The sequence below is a fragment of the Myxocyprinus asiaticus genome, chromosome 1 (genome assembly GCF_019703515.2).
Source record: "Myxocyprinus asiaticus isolate MX2 ecotype Aquarium Trade chromosome 1, UBuf_Myxa_2, whole genome shotgun sequence".
In the NCBI taxonomy this organism is placed as follows: domain Eukaryota; kingdom Metazoa; phylum Chordata; class Actinopteri; order Cypriniformes; family Catostomidae; genus Myxocyprinus; species Myxocyprinus asiaticus.
In genome coordinates, this window is record NC_059344.1 from 59,538,667 (window position 1) to 59,555,893 (window position 17,227).

General features: G+C 37.7%; 1 protein-coding gene across 3 annotated transcripts in view; it reads right to left on the reverse strand.

Moving 5' to 3' along the window:
• Positions 1-538: 538 nt before the first annotated feature.
• The window catches only part of LOC127440465 (eukaryotic translation initiation factor 4 gamma 2-like), a 38,733-nt gene continuing 22,044 nt past the window's right edge, over positions 539-17,227 (reverse strand). For all 3 annotated transcript variants that reach the window (XM_051697074.1, XM_051697063.1, XM_051697053.1), the window contains 18 exons: positions 15,809-15,934; positions 15,594-15,696; positions 15,344-15,475; positions 15,170-15,236; positions 14,929-15,080; positions 14,455-14,565; positions 14,191-14,373; positions 13,552-13,690; positions 13,313-13,449; positions 13,120-13,224; positions 10,073-10,201; positions 9,900-10,004; positions 9,606-9,821; positions 9,256-9,514; positions 4,795-4,999; positions 4,499-4,707; positions 2,941-3,062; positions 539-2,835 (listed from right to left, as the gene is read on the reverse strand). In XM_051697074.1, the coding sequence (XP_051553034.1) occupies positions 2,770-2,835; positions 2,941-3,062; positions 4,499-4,707; positions 4,795-4,999; positions 9,256-9,514; positions 9,606-9,821; positions 9,900-10,004; positions 10,073-10,201; positions 13,120-13,224; positions 13,313-13,449; positions 13,552-13,690; positions 14,191-14,373; positions 14,455-14,565; positions 14,929-15,012 (2,070 nt within the window). In that variant the 5' untranslated portion in view covers positions 15,013-15,080; positions 15,170-15,236; positions 15,344-15,475; positions 15,594-15,696; positions 15,809-15,934 and the 3' untranslated portion in view covers positions 539-2,769. The remainder of the gene's footprint in view (positions 2,836-2,940; positions 3,063-4,498; positions 4,708-4,794; positions 5,000-9,255; positions 9,515-9,605; positions 9,822-9,899; positions 10,005-10,072; positions 10,202-13,119; positions 13,225-13,312; positions 13,450-13,551; positions 13,691-14,190; positions 14,374-14,454; positions 14,566-14,928; positions 15,081-15,169; positions 15,237-15,343; positions 15,476-15,593; positions 15,697-15,808; positions 15,935-17,227) is intronic.

A 17,227-nucleotide genomic window follows, 5' to 3' on the forward strand; every position in this document is an offset into this window, starting at 1 on the left:
AGATAAAATAAAGACAAAATAGGGGAAATTAATTTGACACGAGTTCAAGTAACGTTTGATTTAAAAAAAAATTGTTTGAGCAAACAAATAGGAACACGTGTAAAGGCTTTAACTGTTTGATTTAAACAAAGATGAGATGAAAACTTCTTATCATTGACAATAATCAGTTTTAAAACACTGACAATATAAAATTACCAATGCACTAAATAATTTTTATACATTTTTCAAAATATTTGAATATTTGGTTCGTTACAATTTGATACAGGTTTTTGTCATTTTGCACATCATTAATTAAAAAAATTTATTTATTTTTTTAGATACAGCAATATCGTTTGCCATTTAGTAAAAGTGACTAAAATGAATGACTATGACATGAAATATTGACTACATTTAACAGTACTAGAACAAAAAACTTGCATTGTTCATTTATCATGGTTTAACCCTCAGTTGCAGTTCGGGACTTTAAAATTAAAAATGCTTTCCTTCATCGGCGCAGTTCAAGACTTGGTGACTTTTCCTCCACTTGCCATCTGAACACACACACACACACAAGAAAAAAAAAGACTTGATTTGATGTGTCTAAGTGGTTGCTTACTGTTCTGGGTCAAATCTGACCCAACATAGGAAATGTATGGGTGAGACTAAAACACAGAGCTTTTTTTTTTTTTTTATTGATCAAATTAAATAAATCAGTCACAATGCAAAACACACCCACACAGAAATTATTAGATGAGACTCTAGCACATCCACAATGCAGAATACACACACACAGAGATCATAGTCACAGTCTGACCCCACATTATTGCTGTTCATGTCACCAACTAGAATTTTCTTGTTTGTACACAAATTGTATTATCACTGTTCATATCTGTTTATTGCAGTATGTTTTTTTTTTTGTTTTTTTTACTTTTTTGAAATGAATGTACTCTGCGTTATTGAATTTTGAAGTTTGAAATAACTAATAGGAAACAAAATGCTGTATGACTTCTCTTCAGAATACTACCTCAGGTTTGACAGTATACATAATGTAACATTATTGCAAGAACACTTCAAAACAAGTGGTTTAAAAAAACAAAACCTTGACAAATAGTCTTTGATAATGTCTAAGTATATATCCAAATTCATAACCTGTGAAATACATCTCGAAACTAAGTTTGTTTCAACATTGGGTTATATAGACTAAGATCATCTAAATCAGTGGATCACTAGTCACCTACTGGCTTTAGGTTTAATTTCATGTCATGTCATGAATTTTCTTTTTCACCAGATGGAAGCAAATGTTCCAAAAGCCTGACACAATCTGATATTTTTGTAATTTGTTGTGTTAATGAAGTTAATGTTTTTACTGAAGTGAAATTATTAGAAAATGTTTATTTTATCAAAAATCTGCATAATTAAAAAAAAATCAATCAATCAAATTCCAGATAAATTGCAAATGTTTCATGCCATGAATTTATAGAAATTAATTTCCTTTATAAAAATTCAATTCAATGTATGATCACCGTATCCAGTAAAGGTGTCGGCCTGTAATGAACAGTAATCAAAGGGTTAAATTCAAAACTGCTGGAGGAGTTTCTGGCATTAAATTCATAACAGTACATATTTGCTGAAACTCACTAATACTCTCTCCATACACACATGGCCAAGCACACATTAAATAAAAGGCCAAATAAACGCTGGTGTGTAACTTTATTGAAAGCAACAGTGGTACACTGAACCTTCCAAGCTCTTACACCTTTACAGTAACACTAAATAGCATGTCATTGTACAGGATGCCACACGAATGAGTCACCTTTTGTCCTAGCCATTGACAAAGCTTTGTTTTCCCCTCACAATTCAGTAAATATCTAGTATATCCATAAGAGACATTATTGGGAAGCACACTGTTAGGTTATAAAACAATGATTTGTAAATTGAAGATTCATATCAACTTGTTTCAACTTCATTTTACCAATTAAAATGTAAAAAAAAATAAAAATAATAAAAAAAAAAAATCAATAAATAAACTGTTCCATCTAAACCGGCTATATTTGCAAATCCCGAACATGCTGTAAAGAAAAAAATGAAAGTATTGGCTCATCAAATCAAGAGGGGGCATATATGGTCTGCGGAAAAGGATAAGAAAAGGCCGCATAATTTCATCTCACCCACATGGCTTTGTTCACCGTTTACAGGAGGGAAATATAAAAGTACAGAAGTTGGAGCGTGAAGTCTTACAATCAGATAGTGAACGGGAAACAAAAATTTTTTTCCCCATTTTTCAGACTTGAGCACCTCTGGAGTTGTCATTTTGAAGGACTCGATTACACTGCATTCTACGCCTTCAACAGTGAGGTATAAACAAAATGCGACAACTAAAATGCTATGGTAACCAATCATTACAACTGAGGATTCTTTGTAACAAAAAAAAATTAATATATTGCAGCAACTCAATATGACAGGGAGCAAAGTGCATTTCAATAGTTTTGTGTTGAAATGAACAGCAGCAGGAAAGGCCCTTGCAAATACATGTTAAAAGCTAAATATTTATATATAAAAAAAGAATGCAGTTCCAAGCTGCTAATACCATTGATCTTAACAGATGCGAGTCATTACATGCTTTAAACAATGAAGCCAAAGAGAAGCTTGAAGTAATACGTTGGCTTGACATTGCAGAAAACAGTACGGAATGAAGTGCAGCCGTTGAGAACACAAGTGAACGGCGAGATCTGGCGAAATTAAAACTGGCGAAATGACAGAGTTGAGTACGTGAAGGCTTTGGCTGGCTCTTTAGTCAGCTTCTTCCTCGGACTCCTCCTCTTCTGCCGTCTCCAGCCAGGTGAGCCACTGGTTCACCTAAATAATGAAGAAAATAACCAAATCCTTACGTAAATGGCGTGAATTCCAAGGAAAAAGTCTATCTTTGTTTATTGCATTAAAATGAATCACTCTGCACATTACCTGGAATAATGCTTTTCCTTTCCCTGGAAATTCCTGGGAAATATCTTCTTTCCATGCTAGGAAGGCCTCTTCTTCAATTATCTCCATATCGTAAAAGTTGACAAAGTAGCGAAGTAACATTCCTAAGGAGATAAGGGAAGATTAAAAACAGGAAAACCATCATTTTCTCTAATTACATTCATCTCCATCTCAGTAAATAAACTCCAGAATTCCCAAACCATTTGACTTTACCAGCCTTTTAACGATTACTGGAGAAGTCCAAGGGAAAACATTTGTATTTTTATTTTAATAAGATTAAAATACTTTTCAAAAGATTGTAAAATACTTCAATAGCTAGAAACGTCTCTTTTTGTGAGTGTAGAGCATAACTAGAAAACCATGCTTTAAAATTTCCATGAAATTTGCAAGCCTGAATATGACACCCCTGATATTTCCTCTAATTACTTCCATTTAAACCAAGTAAACAAAACTCCAACATTCCCATACCTTTTGACCGATCAATGTTCATGGTTTTCCACTCTTTTGTGATTACTGGGATAAGGACTGAGCAACATTTAGCCAATGAAAGTAAAAAAATAAAAAATAAAAAATCATGGAAACATTTGTGATATCAGGCCTGGATATCACAATTCCCTGACATTTCCATATTTTCCATGACTGTGAGAACCCAGAGTCCCAGTTTCCACCTGGAATTAAAGGAATAGTTCACCCAAAAATTAAAATTCTCTCATAATTTACTCAATCATACACATCTGGGATGGCATGAGGCTCTTCAGCAGAACACAAACAAAGATTAGAAGGAGGGGTGTTTCTCATTTCCTAAATTTTGGGATGACATGAGGGTGAGTAAATGAAGAGAAGTTTCTTTTTTTTTTTGGTGAACTTTTCCTTTAAGATGTATTTTAGGTGATCCGATCACAAGTGGTCAGCACTAAAACACAGTTGGTCCAAAACATTTTGTGATCGTATCACTGAAACCACATATGGAAGTATTCAAAAATGCATGATGTGACCACATTGCATTTGAGGAGTGAAAAGCAATCGGTGCTGAATGTGTCCCAAGCAGCAGTAAAACTCCACCCCTCACCTGTCAATCATCCGCTGCTCTATAGAGTTTAAACTATTCCGGTTATGTGTGGCTTTAAAAAGAAAATAACCGTCAGATCAGAACTTTGAAGCAAATACATATACAAGCACAAGAACTTCAGGGAACTTCTTCAGTGTGTCTGGTATCAACATGCAGAGAGACAGATTACAAGCACACACATCTGAAACTCAGGTTAATACAAAAATAATGGAGAATTCTGCTCGAAATGTTGCGTTTGTGCTTAGATTAAAAAAAACAACTAATGAAATCAGAGACCCTCCCCTCGAAATCCGAACACAAGTGGCCACGCAGACACATTTAAAATGCAAGGGAATACCAGTTGGAAACTGGAATGTGTCTCGGCTGACCCCATGTGATAGATTCACCGAAAACTTAATCTTAATACCAGGTGGAAATGGTCAGAATTTCAGACAGGATTTAAGTAGTCTTGACCTCATTTTTTAAACATACCTTTGGGAAAAGCATGGGCATTGCAGTGAACTTGCAGTGCATACAGTGCACTGACTTGCAGTTCCACGTGATCATGCAGGAACTTTTGCATCACCGGTTTGAAGGCAAGCAGCAGCTGCTTCTCCTGGTCGAGCTGTTCTTTCGATGGTGCAGATAATTGGTCTTCTTCTGCAGTGGAATACATCTCGTTGAAAATGTACTGCAAAAAGCTACAATTGTTTGGGAGAAAAGGTTTAAGTTAAGTAAGAGGAAGACATATTAAAAGAATATTGCAGACAGCTGGTCCATTTCCATACCTGGTCATTAGAATGTTAACGAAACCCTTATCAGTGTGAAGTTTTAGAGAAATATTGTCCTTGATCCACTTGTAGATGGTTTGTGGGGCCGGATCAGCTTTAATCTGCTTCAGCAGCTCCTTCTCCAGCTTCATAAGGGGGAATAAAAAGCTCAGGCCCTTTCCCTCCAGAATCTCCAACATGCGGTCCTTATTCTGATCAATTTCTGTGGGCAAAGGCAGGGATATGGCAAGTGACCATTTGTCCAATTTCAACTAAATTAGCCAACCCAGTTACCTTTCTGAAGGAATAATTTTGTGCCAACATTACAAAGATAGTTCACCCAAAAATGAAAATTCTCTCATCGTTTACTCACCCTCATGCTATCCCAGATGTGTATGACTTTCTTTTGCAGAGCACAAATGAAGATTTCTAGAAGAATATCTCAGCTCTGTAGGTCCATACAATGCAAGTGAATGGTGGCCAGAACTTTGAAGGTCCAAAAAGCACATAAAGACAGCATTAAAAATAATCCATTTGACTCAAGTGATTTAATGTCTTCTGAAAAGATATGATAGGTGTGGGTGAGAAACAGATCAATATTCAACTTTTACATTCTTCTTTTGCGATTTGCATTTTTTGCGTATATCGCCACCTACTGGGCAGGGAGGAGGATTTATAGTAAAAAGGACTTAAATATTGATCTGTTTCTCACCAACACCAATCATATTACTTCTGAAGACATTGATTTAACCACTGGAGCTGTATGATTACCTATCAGACCTACAGAGCTGAAATATTCTTCTAAAAATCTGTGTGTTCAGCAGAAGAAACTCATTCACATCTGGGATGGTATGAGGGAGAGTATTTTCATTTTTTGGGTGAACTATCCCTTTAAAATGAATTAAAAGGAATATTCTGGGTTCAATACAAGTTAAGCTCAATCAACATCATTTGTGGCATAATACTGATTACCACAAACATTTATTTTGACTTTTCTTATATACAGTATATATATATATATATATAAATCAACGTTCCAGTGAGCAGTGGCGGTTCTGGCTTACTTGGTGCCCTAGGTGAGATTGGACGTGGCGCCCCCCAATTTATTTGCACATAAAGAAATAGTTAATATATTAGGAAGGAGGAAATAACAATACACAGTAGTTCAGCAACCATGGGTGTCATATCCACGTTAGCAATTGCATTTCCTCAAAAAAAAAATCAAACCATGATTTGTACATACAGTGCAAAGTGAATAAGACATTTACTTATAGCACATGTGAAGCGCTTTTACCTTGAGCTGCATCTGAAAACGTAGGCAGCTGACTTGCTACCTAATCAGTTAATGGCTAAACTGGCAGCTGTTTTGAATGAATGGAACTCTTAAGGAAACTGGTCTCCGAACAATTTGAAAAGCACCTTATTTCCATCGTACCTCCGTATTCAGCATTTTCCTGGTTTTGGACGCAGCCTTGAAGTTGCACTCACGTGCCCGTGCAGATCCAGCGTGAGCCTCAATCTCCTGACAGTTTAAACAGCCTGGATCGCCTACTTGGATTGTCACAAAGTGACCGTCATGATTTGTGAATGAGAGGAACTTTTGATCCTGAAGTTTTTGATTCTGGCTGATGGAATACGCACTTCAGAGGAAGATATTAGATGAGCGTTCGACTGGAAGAAAACGCTGGATTTCATGAGGTTTGTGAATGACATCCGTTTAAACGAGATATCTGCATATTTGCAGATGGTATATAATACAAGTTTTATTGATATTTGCCTTTTATCATTAGAAAAGTTACAGGGAACTGTTGAGGAGAGGCTGTTAGAATATGTGCTTCAGAGGAAGATTTCTGAGCGTTCCACAGGACACTGGATCTGCTGAAGTTGTGTGAGGTTGGTTTATTACATCCGTTTAAACGAGATATGCGCATATTTGCATACGGTATATATGATATTAGTTTTATTGATGTTTGCCTTTTTCTCATTAGACAAGAGAGTTAAAAGTTACAGGGAACTGTTGAGGAGAGACAGGGAGAATGAAACAGACAAGTACTTTAACATTATGAGCTCAAACATTTCTGCCGCAGCTCTGACATGAGGACCGTTTAAATGAGACTGTGTTGCACACTGGTCTATTACTGTCTCAGTCACTTCACATGCAAGCAGGCGATTTTCGGTGCCCTCAAGAAAAAAAAAAAACGGCAAAACAGGAAAATATATCGGCCGATGCTGATAATTAAAAAAGTCAGAATATCAGCCAATTTATCGGCCTCTGCGATATATCGGTCGACCACTAGAGAAAATCATCGGCAGCCCGCTCCCCTCCCTGAACAGCTCCAGAATGAGAAGCAGTGCGTCTGATTGCACGCACCACGGACACTTTCATAAACAGGGACATTTCTGTCATCTCTCTCTCCGATATTACATCTCATTCACATGCTTCTGACACCATCAAAAAACTGAGTGCAATAAAGTTAATGTTTGAGACATTTGGGATTAAACTCATTAAACTCTGTGCTTTTCACATCATGAAGCCAAACCAACTCAGTTATACAGGTGCATCTGCCTTTTTTGTAGCACACGGCTCAAATGTCAAAACAAGTTTTTTTTTTTGTGTGTCATTTTAAATCACCCTTATTGATTAAAAGACTGGAACCAAAACTGAAATGTTCAGGAAAAAAATCACGTTTCATCGTGAGAATTCAACCCCCTCCCCTCCTATTTTTTGATAAATGTTCTTACTATACTAATACTCTTACTTATATTCTGTTAAACTGTAAATGGCTATTATGGCTGCTCATAATTATCTTAAAGTCTGTAAACCTGTGCTGTAATATTCGATGTAGTGCTTATGTCACATTATGTACACGTTGTTGTTATAATTAGTATTAAATACATTGTTTAATACACAGTTCTTATTGCGGTCTGTTGATCTTTGGGATGGCGGGATTTCTGTTCATAATTTATGAAAATGGGTAAATAAATTTTATACGGAACAAGATTGGTTTCATTACTTAATTTGATTATTTATACTTTAAAAAACTGCATTTCATACGAGGTTCAGTTAGACATATTGAATTTTATTTGTATTTTTGCATCTGTGCTGGGAGTATATATAGCTTTTTAAAATGTATTTCTCATGATACGGTGATGAGGAGGGAGATGGTTGAATGAATGTTCCTGCTAATGAGACAGGAGCTGGTGAAGAAACCATTGCAGCACTGCATTTGAGCACATAAACTCAAAGGAGACTGTGGCCTGAATAGCCGTATCAGTTGGAAAAAGATGCTAAATAATTTCTGTGTATATCATGTTGTGACTTGTTGGAAAACAGACCATACAGAAGAGGTAAGAAGCATTAGAGGCAAATGTAAACACCAGCAATAGCCACAAACCCATAGCGGAAATAGTTTTACCCTGCGGTGACGTAGTTTCCGATACTTGTGAAAAAGGCTAATCAGGGATTGTTTTAATCGGTAGTATTTGCTCTAAGTAATCACGTGTAACAGTTTTTCATATTTTGTTTCATGAAAAAAAATAAAATAAAATGCGACAAATTAAGGCCAAAGTATACTTGGCGCATCCGTGTTGCTGATCGCTCCGCACACAGTATGAGTGGCGTAAATTTTGTCACGGCCAGATTTTCTTGACTCACGGACGCAGTCATCATCTGTGCGCATCGGTGAATGCGCCAGCCATTGACTCTACTAAAAGAGTATTAGAAAGAAGTTGTAGTGTTGTAGACTTTTAGTCGGAGTAAAATAGTGTGCCTGTTGTATTCTATTTATTCATTAATTTTAGAGACCGTCTATCTGTGGCTATTTCCGATATTTGCAATCCTCTTTGCTACAGTATGCACTATCCTGTTCACTGACATTAATGTTTTTACTACGAGTGCAATGAAACTAATTATGGGCATGTGAGGAGTTGCATTTGACAGTGGTCTTGTTACAACAATAATGTTATGATGGACAGAATATTTAAACTGGTCGCACAAAGCACTTTGAAAAGGAATAATACTCCGAATGGACCACTTTAAAACACAACTAAAATCTCTATGACTGTTGTTTTCATCTGTTTGTGTGTAAGCATGTGTGTTCTATTGTACAGCGTGTTTGACCGGCCGGTTACACAACCCAAAAATTATAAGTCACTTCGGACTGTAAGTCGCAGAACCTTTCTGATGATGAAAAAACAACAGTGACATATTCTGTATAATATGGTAAGTGCTTTTATAAAATTATAAGCTTCAAATTAATGCCTTTAAACCCTCCAAAAACTGGCCCCATTCACTTCCATTTAAAGTAACCTCTATTTCTACTTTTTTTTTTAAAAGAGGGACGAGTCCAAATTAATTTGTGATAATCAACATACCACAAATGCTGTCGATTGAGCTTAACTTGTACTGAACCCAGAATATTCCTTTAAGCTTGAGATATTAACTTGAAATTTAAAAAACAAATTTGTCTGACAGAATACCTGGAAGCATCTTCTGCATGTTGACCTTGCTCTGCTGGAACAGGTCGGTCAACCACTCCCGATCTTTCAGTTTGGCCATTTGCTGCAAGCAGAGGAGGAACAGAGGGAAGTGGGTGCCGTTCTCCAGCGGGTGGGCCAACTCTGCCATGCTCACGAGGTCAGCAATGATTGCCCGGGCAGCAAACTGAGCCAGGTAGGACTTCACTAATGGAATGTCCACCTCGATCTTGGGACACTGGTCCAGAACATTAAGGAAAGCCTGTGAAATTAATAATACGAGAAGATGTGATGAGTCGCGATTTGAGCAGATGCAACGGGATCAATTTCACTGGGCCGAAACATGCACACACCTGCATGAAGTTTTCCCCTGTGACCAGTCCCTCCATACGGAGTGTGTTGATCAGAGTGCTGACATGCTCACGGTCATCATCTGGACTCTCCAGTGAGCACATGATCATCTTACACAACATCTCAGGCAGGAAGTGTTTAGGAGGTCTCATCTCCCTCACTCCGTTCACCGCATCATTCATGTTCTTGCTGCTCAGGTAAGTGGCCACGGTGGTTTCCTGAAAGACAATTATTGATAAGCGCCAATTCACTCAAACACAAATAATAGACTTTGATAGACATTGAGTGGTACGCACGGTCATCTTAAGCAGTTCTTCTTTAGCTGGAGGTGGTTTCTTACTAATCTTCTGTGGCTTCTCCTGGATAGGAGGCGGGTTGGTTTTCAGACCAAGCTGCGGTGGCTACAAACAAATAGTATTAAAAGCCATTAAAAATGAAAGGAAAACTTGCAAAATATAGCTGTCTGTACCTGTCCCAGAGGTGGTGTGGATGTGCATGGAGGCTGGGCACTTGGAGGAATCATGGTAGGTATCTGTGGCTGCAATTTTGGCATTTGGTTTTTGTTCAGAATAAATGACTGAGCCGGTCTCAGGCTTATCTAAAAGATGAAGGGAGAATTTTATTAACTTTGCAAAAATAAATATTTTCCTTACATTATTTCCCCCTGAAAATAATGCAGAAGAGTCTCATTTTAGTTTTCATGACCATTTATCGGCAAAATTTCAAAGACGCTTTTTATTTTTAAACACTATAATTTTGTTGGTGGTCATTTGTTGATGTGTTTCTCTCTATGACATTTATGCAGCTTCTATTTAATAAATGCTTTTTTTTTGGAATAGTTACACAACTTAAGATAAGAGGTTCATATACTATTTTATTAGGAATGTCAATCGATTAAAATTTGTTAACTAATGAATCACATACTAATATTTAGTGAGATCCCCAAATAAAAAGTTAATTTAGAATGATTAAAACAATTATACATTTAATATATAGTCCTAATAAATATTATAAATTTAGATCATTCAAATACATTACATCATATTGTGGCAACAGGCAAGAAAATCATTTAGATGTAACAAAAATGCTTTAAAAGTGAAAATATGGTTTGTTTTATCAGGCATGTGATTTCCAAAAAAAAGCAGGAAAATGTACAGAGTAAAGTGGGGGACAAACGAACAATGTTATCAACATTGTTATTACAGTTATCAACATTGTATCAGCATTGTTATAGCTTATCATGAACATGAACTAACAATTAAAACTACTTCTACAGCATTTATTAACCTTGGTAAATGTTAATTTCAACATATAGTAACTTTTTTATCAAATGTTGTATATGTTAACATTAGTTAATGCACTACGAACTAACAATACTTTTTTTTTATATTTATTAACCAACATTAACAAAGATTAATAAATGCTGTAAAAAAAAAAAAGATATTGTTAATTGTTATTTCATGATACCTAATGCATTAACTAATGTTAACAAACAGAACCTCATTGTAAAATGTTACCAATAAATGTAACAAACACTCAGCTATTGTTAATCAGCACAAAACCACCCAAACAGAGCTCAGACGTTATGTAATCTATTCCCAACATTTGGGAAGGGATAATTTTGTCAAGTTTCATGATTTGGATTGTAATATGATAAACACTGGATCCTCTCATATTGATGCTGTCATCTGTGTATTCCCGCACACAGCCGCTAGATGGCACCACAAGCTCGTGCTTTGCTGACTGAAGCGTTCAATTCAGACTGTTTTAAATACAGTTTAGTATTCATTGATTACTAATCATGCAAGGCCATATCGCATTTCAATCTTAATTAAATCCATAATGCTCCATTAACGGATATCATTCCAGTGTCTCAGAGTTTGCAGATTTTAAAGAGATTTCCTCCAACATATACTTACCGTAAGTGCTGCTTTTACAATTGTCACGCTGATTTTTCCACATTAATGTGAAAATAACAATGAATAAAAATGTAATATTACATGTTCTTAGGAGTGACGATCCCTCTTCATTGTGTGGCTAGTATTATTTCTGGTTTGTGCATTTAAATTCAGAGTTTTTACAGAGAGTGGTCTCCCCAATTGCTTTTCCATTTTTATTACATCCGTAACCCAAGTTCATTTTCCGATCTAAAAGGGGGTTAAAATTTGTCTAGACTGAACATGTTCTAATGTCTGGACTGCATCTGCAGGATTTTATGATTATACATATAAATACTGGCAATGAACACTTCATATGTGAAAATAAATTTCACGACTTCACTGCAAATATCACGTCAGTAACGCTAGCTGCAATTCCAGTGATTTTTAACTTGTCAGCAACAGCGGCAATGGTTCAAACCAGTTTTATATCCAACTATTTTATTTGTCTTGATGAATTCAAATAAACCTGTCTTACTTGAAGTCTTGACGGCGAAAATCAGGAGCCTGTGTCTCACACGTTTTTAAAGTGTATTCCGAGGGAAGTTTGCACAACACTTGAAAAATGCTGATCGAGAATGCATTGTCGATAACATATTAACCCCTGATGAAACATGAACAATTTCTTACACAATTCACAACGGGTCACATTTTTAGGTCAGAAAAATGTCAGATTAATCCGGAAGAATCACATACCTTCCTGTTTTATATTCATATTATTGCATATAACTCTATTATTGGCCAACACTCTCTGCTTTATTTTTCATTGCTGGTCTATGAAATTGCACGTCAGTCAGACGATTTTGGAGCATCTCATTTTGGTTGCGTTGCGTCTCACTAGTTTTCAGCGCCTCTAGTCATAAGCTCTGGGTTTTTAAGAAGTTATATCAGTTAAACTTAGTATGAAACTTTGAAAAACCTGTATCGACATCTCTGCATTCTGTTGTGCTCGGTCCAGATGTCTTTGAGTGCATAGTGCATCATCTGTGGAAGGCTGAGCTGCCTGCTTGTTGGTTTGACGAGGCGTGTTGCCTGTACAGATGGAGTTGCACTGACTGCCCCCTACTGCCTCAAGGTGGGACATCAAGCATGAATTTTTCCGATGGTAGAAACATTCCTTTTTACGGAATGTACATCCAAATCAGGGGCATGATAAATTGTTATTTTTCATATAATTGCACTAAATTAACGCATTAAATTGACAGACCTAATAAATATATTTCCCTCAAATACATTGTAAAGATTGTGCCAAGTAGACAATGCAAAAAAATGTAGGGCGAATTTTATGTGCTTTGACATCATCTGAGAAAGTACTGCAAATTGAAAGATGCAAGAAACATAACATACATTATGATAGATAACATATCTAATATCCGTTAATCTCGGACCAAATTTCTTTTTAGATAATTTAAAAAGGATAAACTTCATGCCAGTGTTTAATACTGAAGAAAATACAACTGTTTCAGCACTCAGGTAATCCCATGTGATCTGACCAAACATTTAAAGAAATTAGCCTGGCGATGTTAAAATCTTGACCAGAACTAATGTGTTCAATATCCGAACTGAAAAGCATTCATACCTCATCAGCATTGAGCTGTCCTTTCTTAATAAAACATGGCTGCATGTCCTTGGACTGAGTTTGCTGTTGAGATGGAGTCTGGTTCTGAAAAAGCAGATTCTGCCCCTTTTGAAAAATGATACACATTAATCCATGTAATTCAAGTCATTTCAATGGCTTAAAAAAGCAATACTCTCGGGAAGTTGGCATTTACCTGGTTGGATTTAATGAAAGGCTGAGGTGCAGGGGCCATGTGCCCACCATGTCCGTTAAAAATTGGGTTTGTGCGACGGCCCATGGTGGGGGAATACCTGTCCTGAATGACCCCAGGGCCAGTTCCAATCCCAATACCTGCAACCAAACAAGAGAGTTCATATGGCTGGCAATGAACCATAGTGCAATTTCAGTCATGCACCACCTGTCCCAGAAATGTCAGTGCACTTCAGGACGTACCTGGCATCTGCCCAAACATATCAGCTAATCCCCCAAGAGTTTCTCGATCAGGTTTAAGTCTCGTTGGCAAGAAAGAGTTTTCTTGAAAGAAGTCAGTCCTTATTCCTTGAGTCATTGGTGAAATAAAAACACCTAAATCCTGTAAAGAAAATGCAGATGAAAGCCTATAGATTTACATATCTCATATGAGCAAAGCAGACAGACATGGGGTTAGGGTTCACAAAAATTAAGGAAGTTTGTTTATTTAATAAAACTCGGTTCACCCAACCCCAATCAGATGAGTTTAATAGGGAGTGTTTCTAAAACACATTATTCAGTTGAAAAAAGCTAGACAGCGCACAAAATGGAACAGCATGGATGGGGTCTCAAGACACTTTCTTAGAAGTTGGACTTTATCTTTAAGGGGCAGTTCACAATAAATGCATTCTTGCATCAGTCCGTTTTATTTTATTTGACTGTTTTTATGTAAACGTGCTAGACGGGCATCTTTGACCGCTGGTGAGATGTGACGCAATGGCCAAACACACCCGTCTGTATGTGCTTGGCTGTAGCGTTAGTGCTTTAACGCATTTGACAAACTAGTCTACCTCACTAACCGACTATTTGACCACTGTGACACATTCCAATTGGGGGTAGTACCTTTACTGCATCATGATGGACCTGGTTGATAGTCTTCGGTCCATTATCGATAAACACTTTCCGAGGCACCCAGTTGTTCTCACGCAACTCCACAGTATCCTGAAGCAGGAAACGAATCCTAGCAGGCAAGTCCTTGTTGTTCATTAAGGATTGCATACGACCAAAGTACTGATCCATTAAAGACTGCAAGAGAAAGGGGTGTTAGGAAATACCATTGTGCCTTAACGCATTTAAAATCCCAGTGGTGGTCAAAGAGCAGCTTACCTTAGCTTTCTCATGATCAAGTCTTGGCCCCACAGTACTCATTATCTGACAGAGGCACTCCAAATCCTCCCCCATATCCTTGAGTTGGACACTTTTCTTCTTTTCCAGAAGCTTTAACAATTAAAGAAAACATTAGGATGCCCGCTGAGTATTTACCACAAAGTCAGTATTTTAATGCATAGGGCTAAGTGATCTGATCGTATCCGTAGAGTTATACAGCTTGTAAATTGGCATATGTATTTACACATTTGAAAGTGGATAATCCAAACAGAAGAGAAGCGTTATATGTTTGAATCACGGTTTTTACTCTTTTCAAATCAAATGTCACATTATGCAAAGCTGTTTTACATTGATGCCAGACTTAATTTTATATGAATAATGAAGTCTCTCCCACTACTGCAATATAAAATTACCCATACTGTATACGATTTTGGTCGTAACACCCACCCCTAGATGGATGCATTAATAACTTACTGTTTTGATGCATTTATGAAGTATAGACTCATGAATGAGATTGAGTTTGCCAAGTTCTCCAATGAATTTGATGTTGCCCAGCATTTTGATCTTGGCAATGGCACGTTGCTCTTCCTCCTCAGAGGTGAGAGGGCTGTCATTTTTTTCATAGACTAATAAAAAGAGAAAAGCATACGAGTAAACATCTGGCAATTTGTTACAGGCATATTAATTACATTAGCAGATTTCACTGTCTACTTACGGTCAACATTTCTGGTACGGTTTTCAAATTCATCTTGAAGCTTGGATATCAAAAGTCTCCTGAATGTCTGCCAAGAATAAGGTACAAGAGCATGCAAAATCCACCGACACAAAGTATTGTATAATTGAGCTTTTTGTGAATGAATCACTGGAAAATTCTAAATGGCAATCTTACAGTGCTCTGCTTTTGTGATGATTGGAACTCTGTTGATGGGCCGTCAAAGTTCGGAGCATCCTCTGCCAAACGCAGACATAGCTGAGCATATAGCGAGCTATACTTGGGTTCTTCGAGGGCTTTGTCTACAATCTGGTTGAAGAGAAAGCGCACATGGGACAAATCTAAATATTCGGCACAATGAAAAGTGTATTTCTTCAAGCAAGCACCAAGTGAATGTCTGCATGAATACTGTGAACAAAATCCTCACCAGCAAGATGATTCCTGTAAGGACGAGCTTTGAATCAACGCCCACATTCAGGAGCTCAAGGCATAGCTTGTCAAACTTCTCAGGGGTCAGTTTATTCAGTATGCTAGAAGGGCACAAAGAAAACAAATAGCTTCCGTGTTCGGTCAAAGTTTGTTTATTTAAACTAAAATAATCAAGTTGAAAGTTAAATCTACTAGTTAGTGTCAGGACCTTACCCTCTCACTTTCCTAAAGATTGCATCATGTCGTTCTTTCTCATTGGAGGGGTTGACATCTCGTCTAGTGCTTCGTGAAGGAACCCATCTCTGAACGCTAGGCCCTGGGGTTTTCCCCAGGAACTCGCTATATATAAAATAACAAAAAAAATATTTGATACATAACGTGGGACTTAAACTTTTTAATTATGAACAAGCCCAAAATACACTGGGGACTCTTATTTTGAAATGTCCCACGTGCTCCCACGTGTGAACTCACTGACGGCTGATTCACTGAGAAAGTGACTCGAATTCAAACTGCTAACCTGAGATTAAACCCGTTTCGTGAATCTTTTCGGGTGATTCATTAAATCAGACTCTGCTCAAAACAGTCATTTTTCCACGAATCGGATACCATGGCTTGCGCCGTGTTTGATGTTGCGGGCTCATCTCAGCAGAAAGGTTGAAAAGTGATGCAAGATGATATCTGACAAAACCGCATATTAGCGCACACAAATGCTGCATCCGAACATCCATACTTCTTTACTATATAGTATGCCACAAACAGTATGCCAGTGGAGTAGTACATCCAAATCCTCAGTATTTAAGAAGCGAGAAATATCCGGATGATCCATTATTTCCGGACGAGATTCTGAAGTGTGGATCAACTCAACACTTTACGATCCCATAATCGTAACCACGAACCATGAGTCGGACTGCTCTTTTTAACTGCAAGTAATGTCTAAGTCCTCGTGGTGGCGTAGTGATTCACGGGTGGCGGAGGACGAATCCCAGTTGCCTCCGCGTCTGAGACTCCGCGCATCTTATCACGTGGCTTGTTGAGCGCGTTGCCACGGAGACATAGCGCGTGTGGAGGCTTCACACCATCCACCGCGGCAACCACGCTCAATTCACCATGCGCCCCACCGAGAACAAACCACATTATAGCGACCACGAGGAGGTTACACCATGTGACTCTACCCTCCCTAGCAACCGGGCCAATATGGTTGCTTAGGAGACCTGGCTGGAGTCACTCAGCACGCCCTGGGATTCGAACTAGCGAACTCCAGGGGTGGTAGCCAGCGTATTTTACCACTGAGCTACCCAGGCCCGCCAAGAAAGCTGTTCTTTGTGCTTAAATGGTGCTTGTTTAATAAAACCAGAGCGGATTATTTCCATGGTTGTTGTGCATCATATATTCGGGACATGGTTCAATACCTAGGTCCCTGGATGATGCACAGAATCTACTCATAATCCTCGTCTGCATAGCTCAATAACGTACTGTTTTACCAGCCAAGAAGTGTGTCCTTCATCATATCCAGTAAACACTGTGACAATACATGGTTTCGGATGGAGGGTCAGTGTTCAGGACTGTCATCAATGGCGACTAGATTTTAAATTTTTGTGGAAATTATTTTTTGTCCTATTTAGTCAAAGTCCA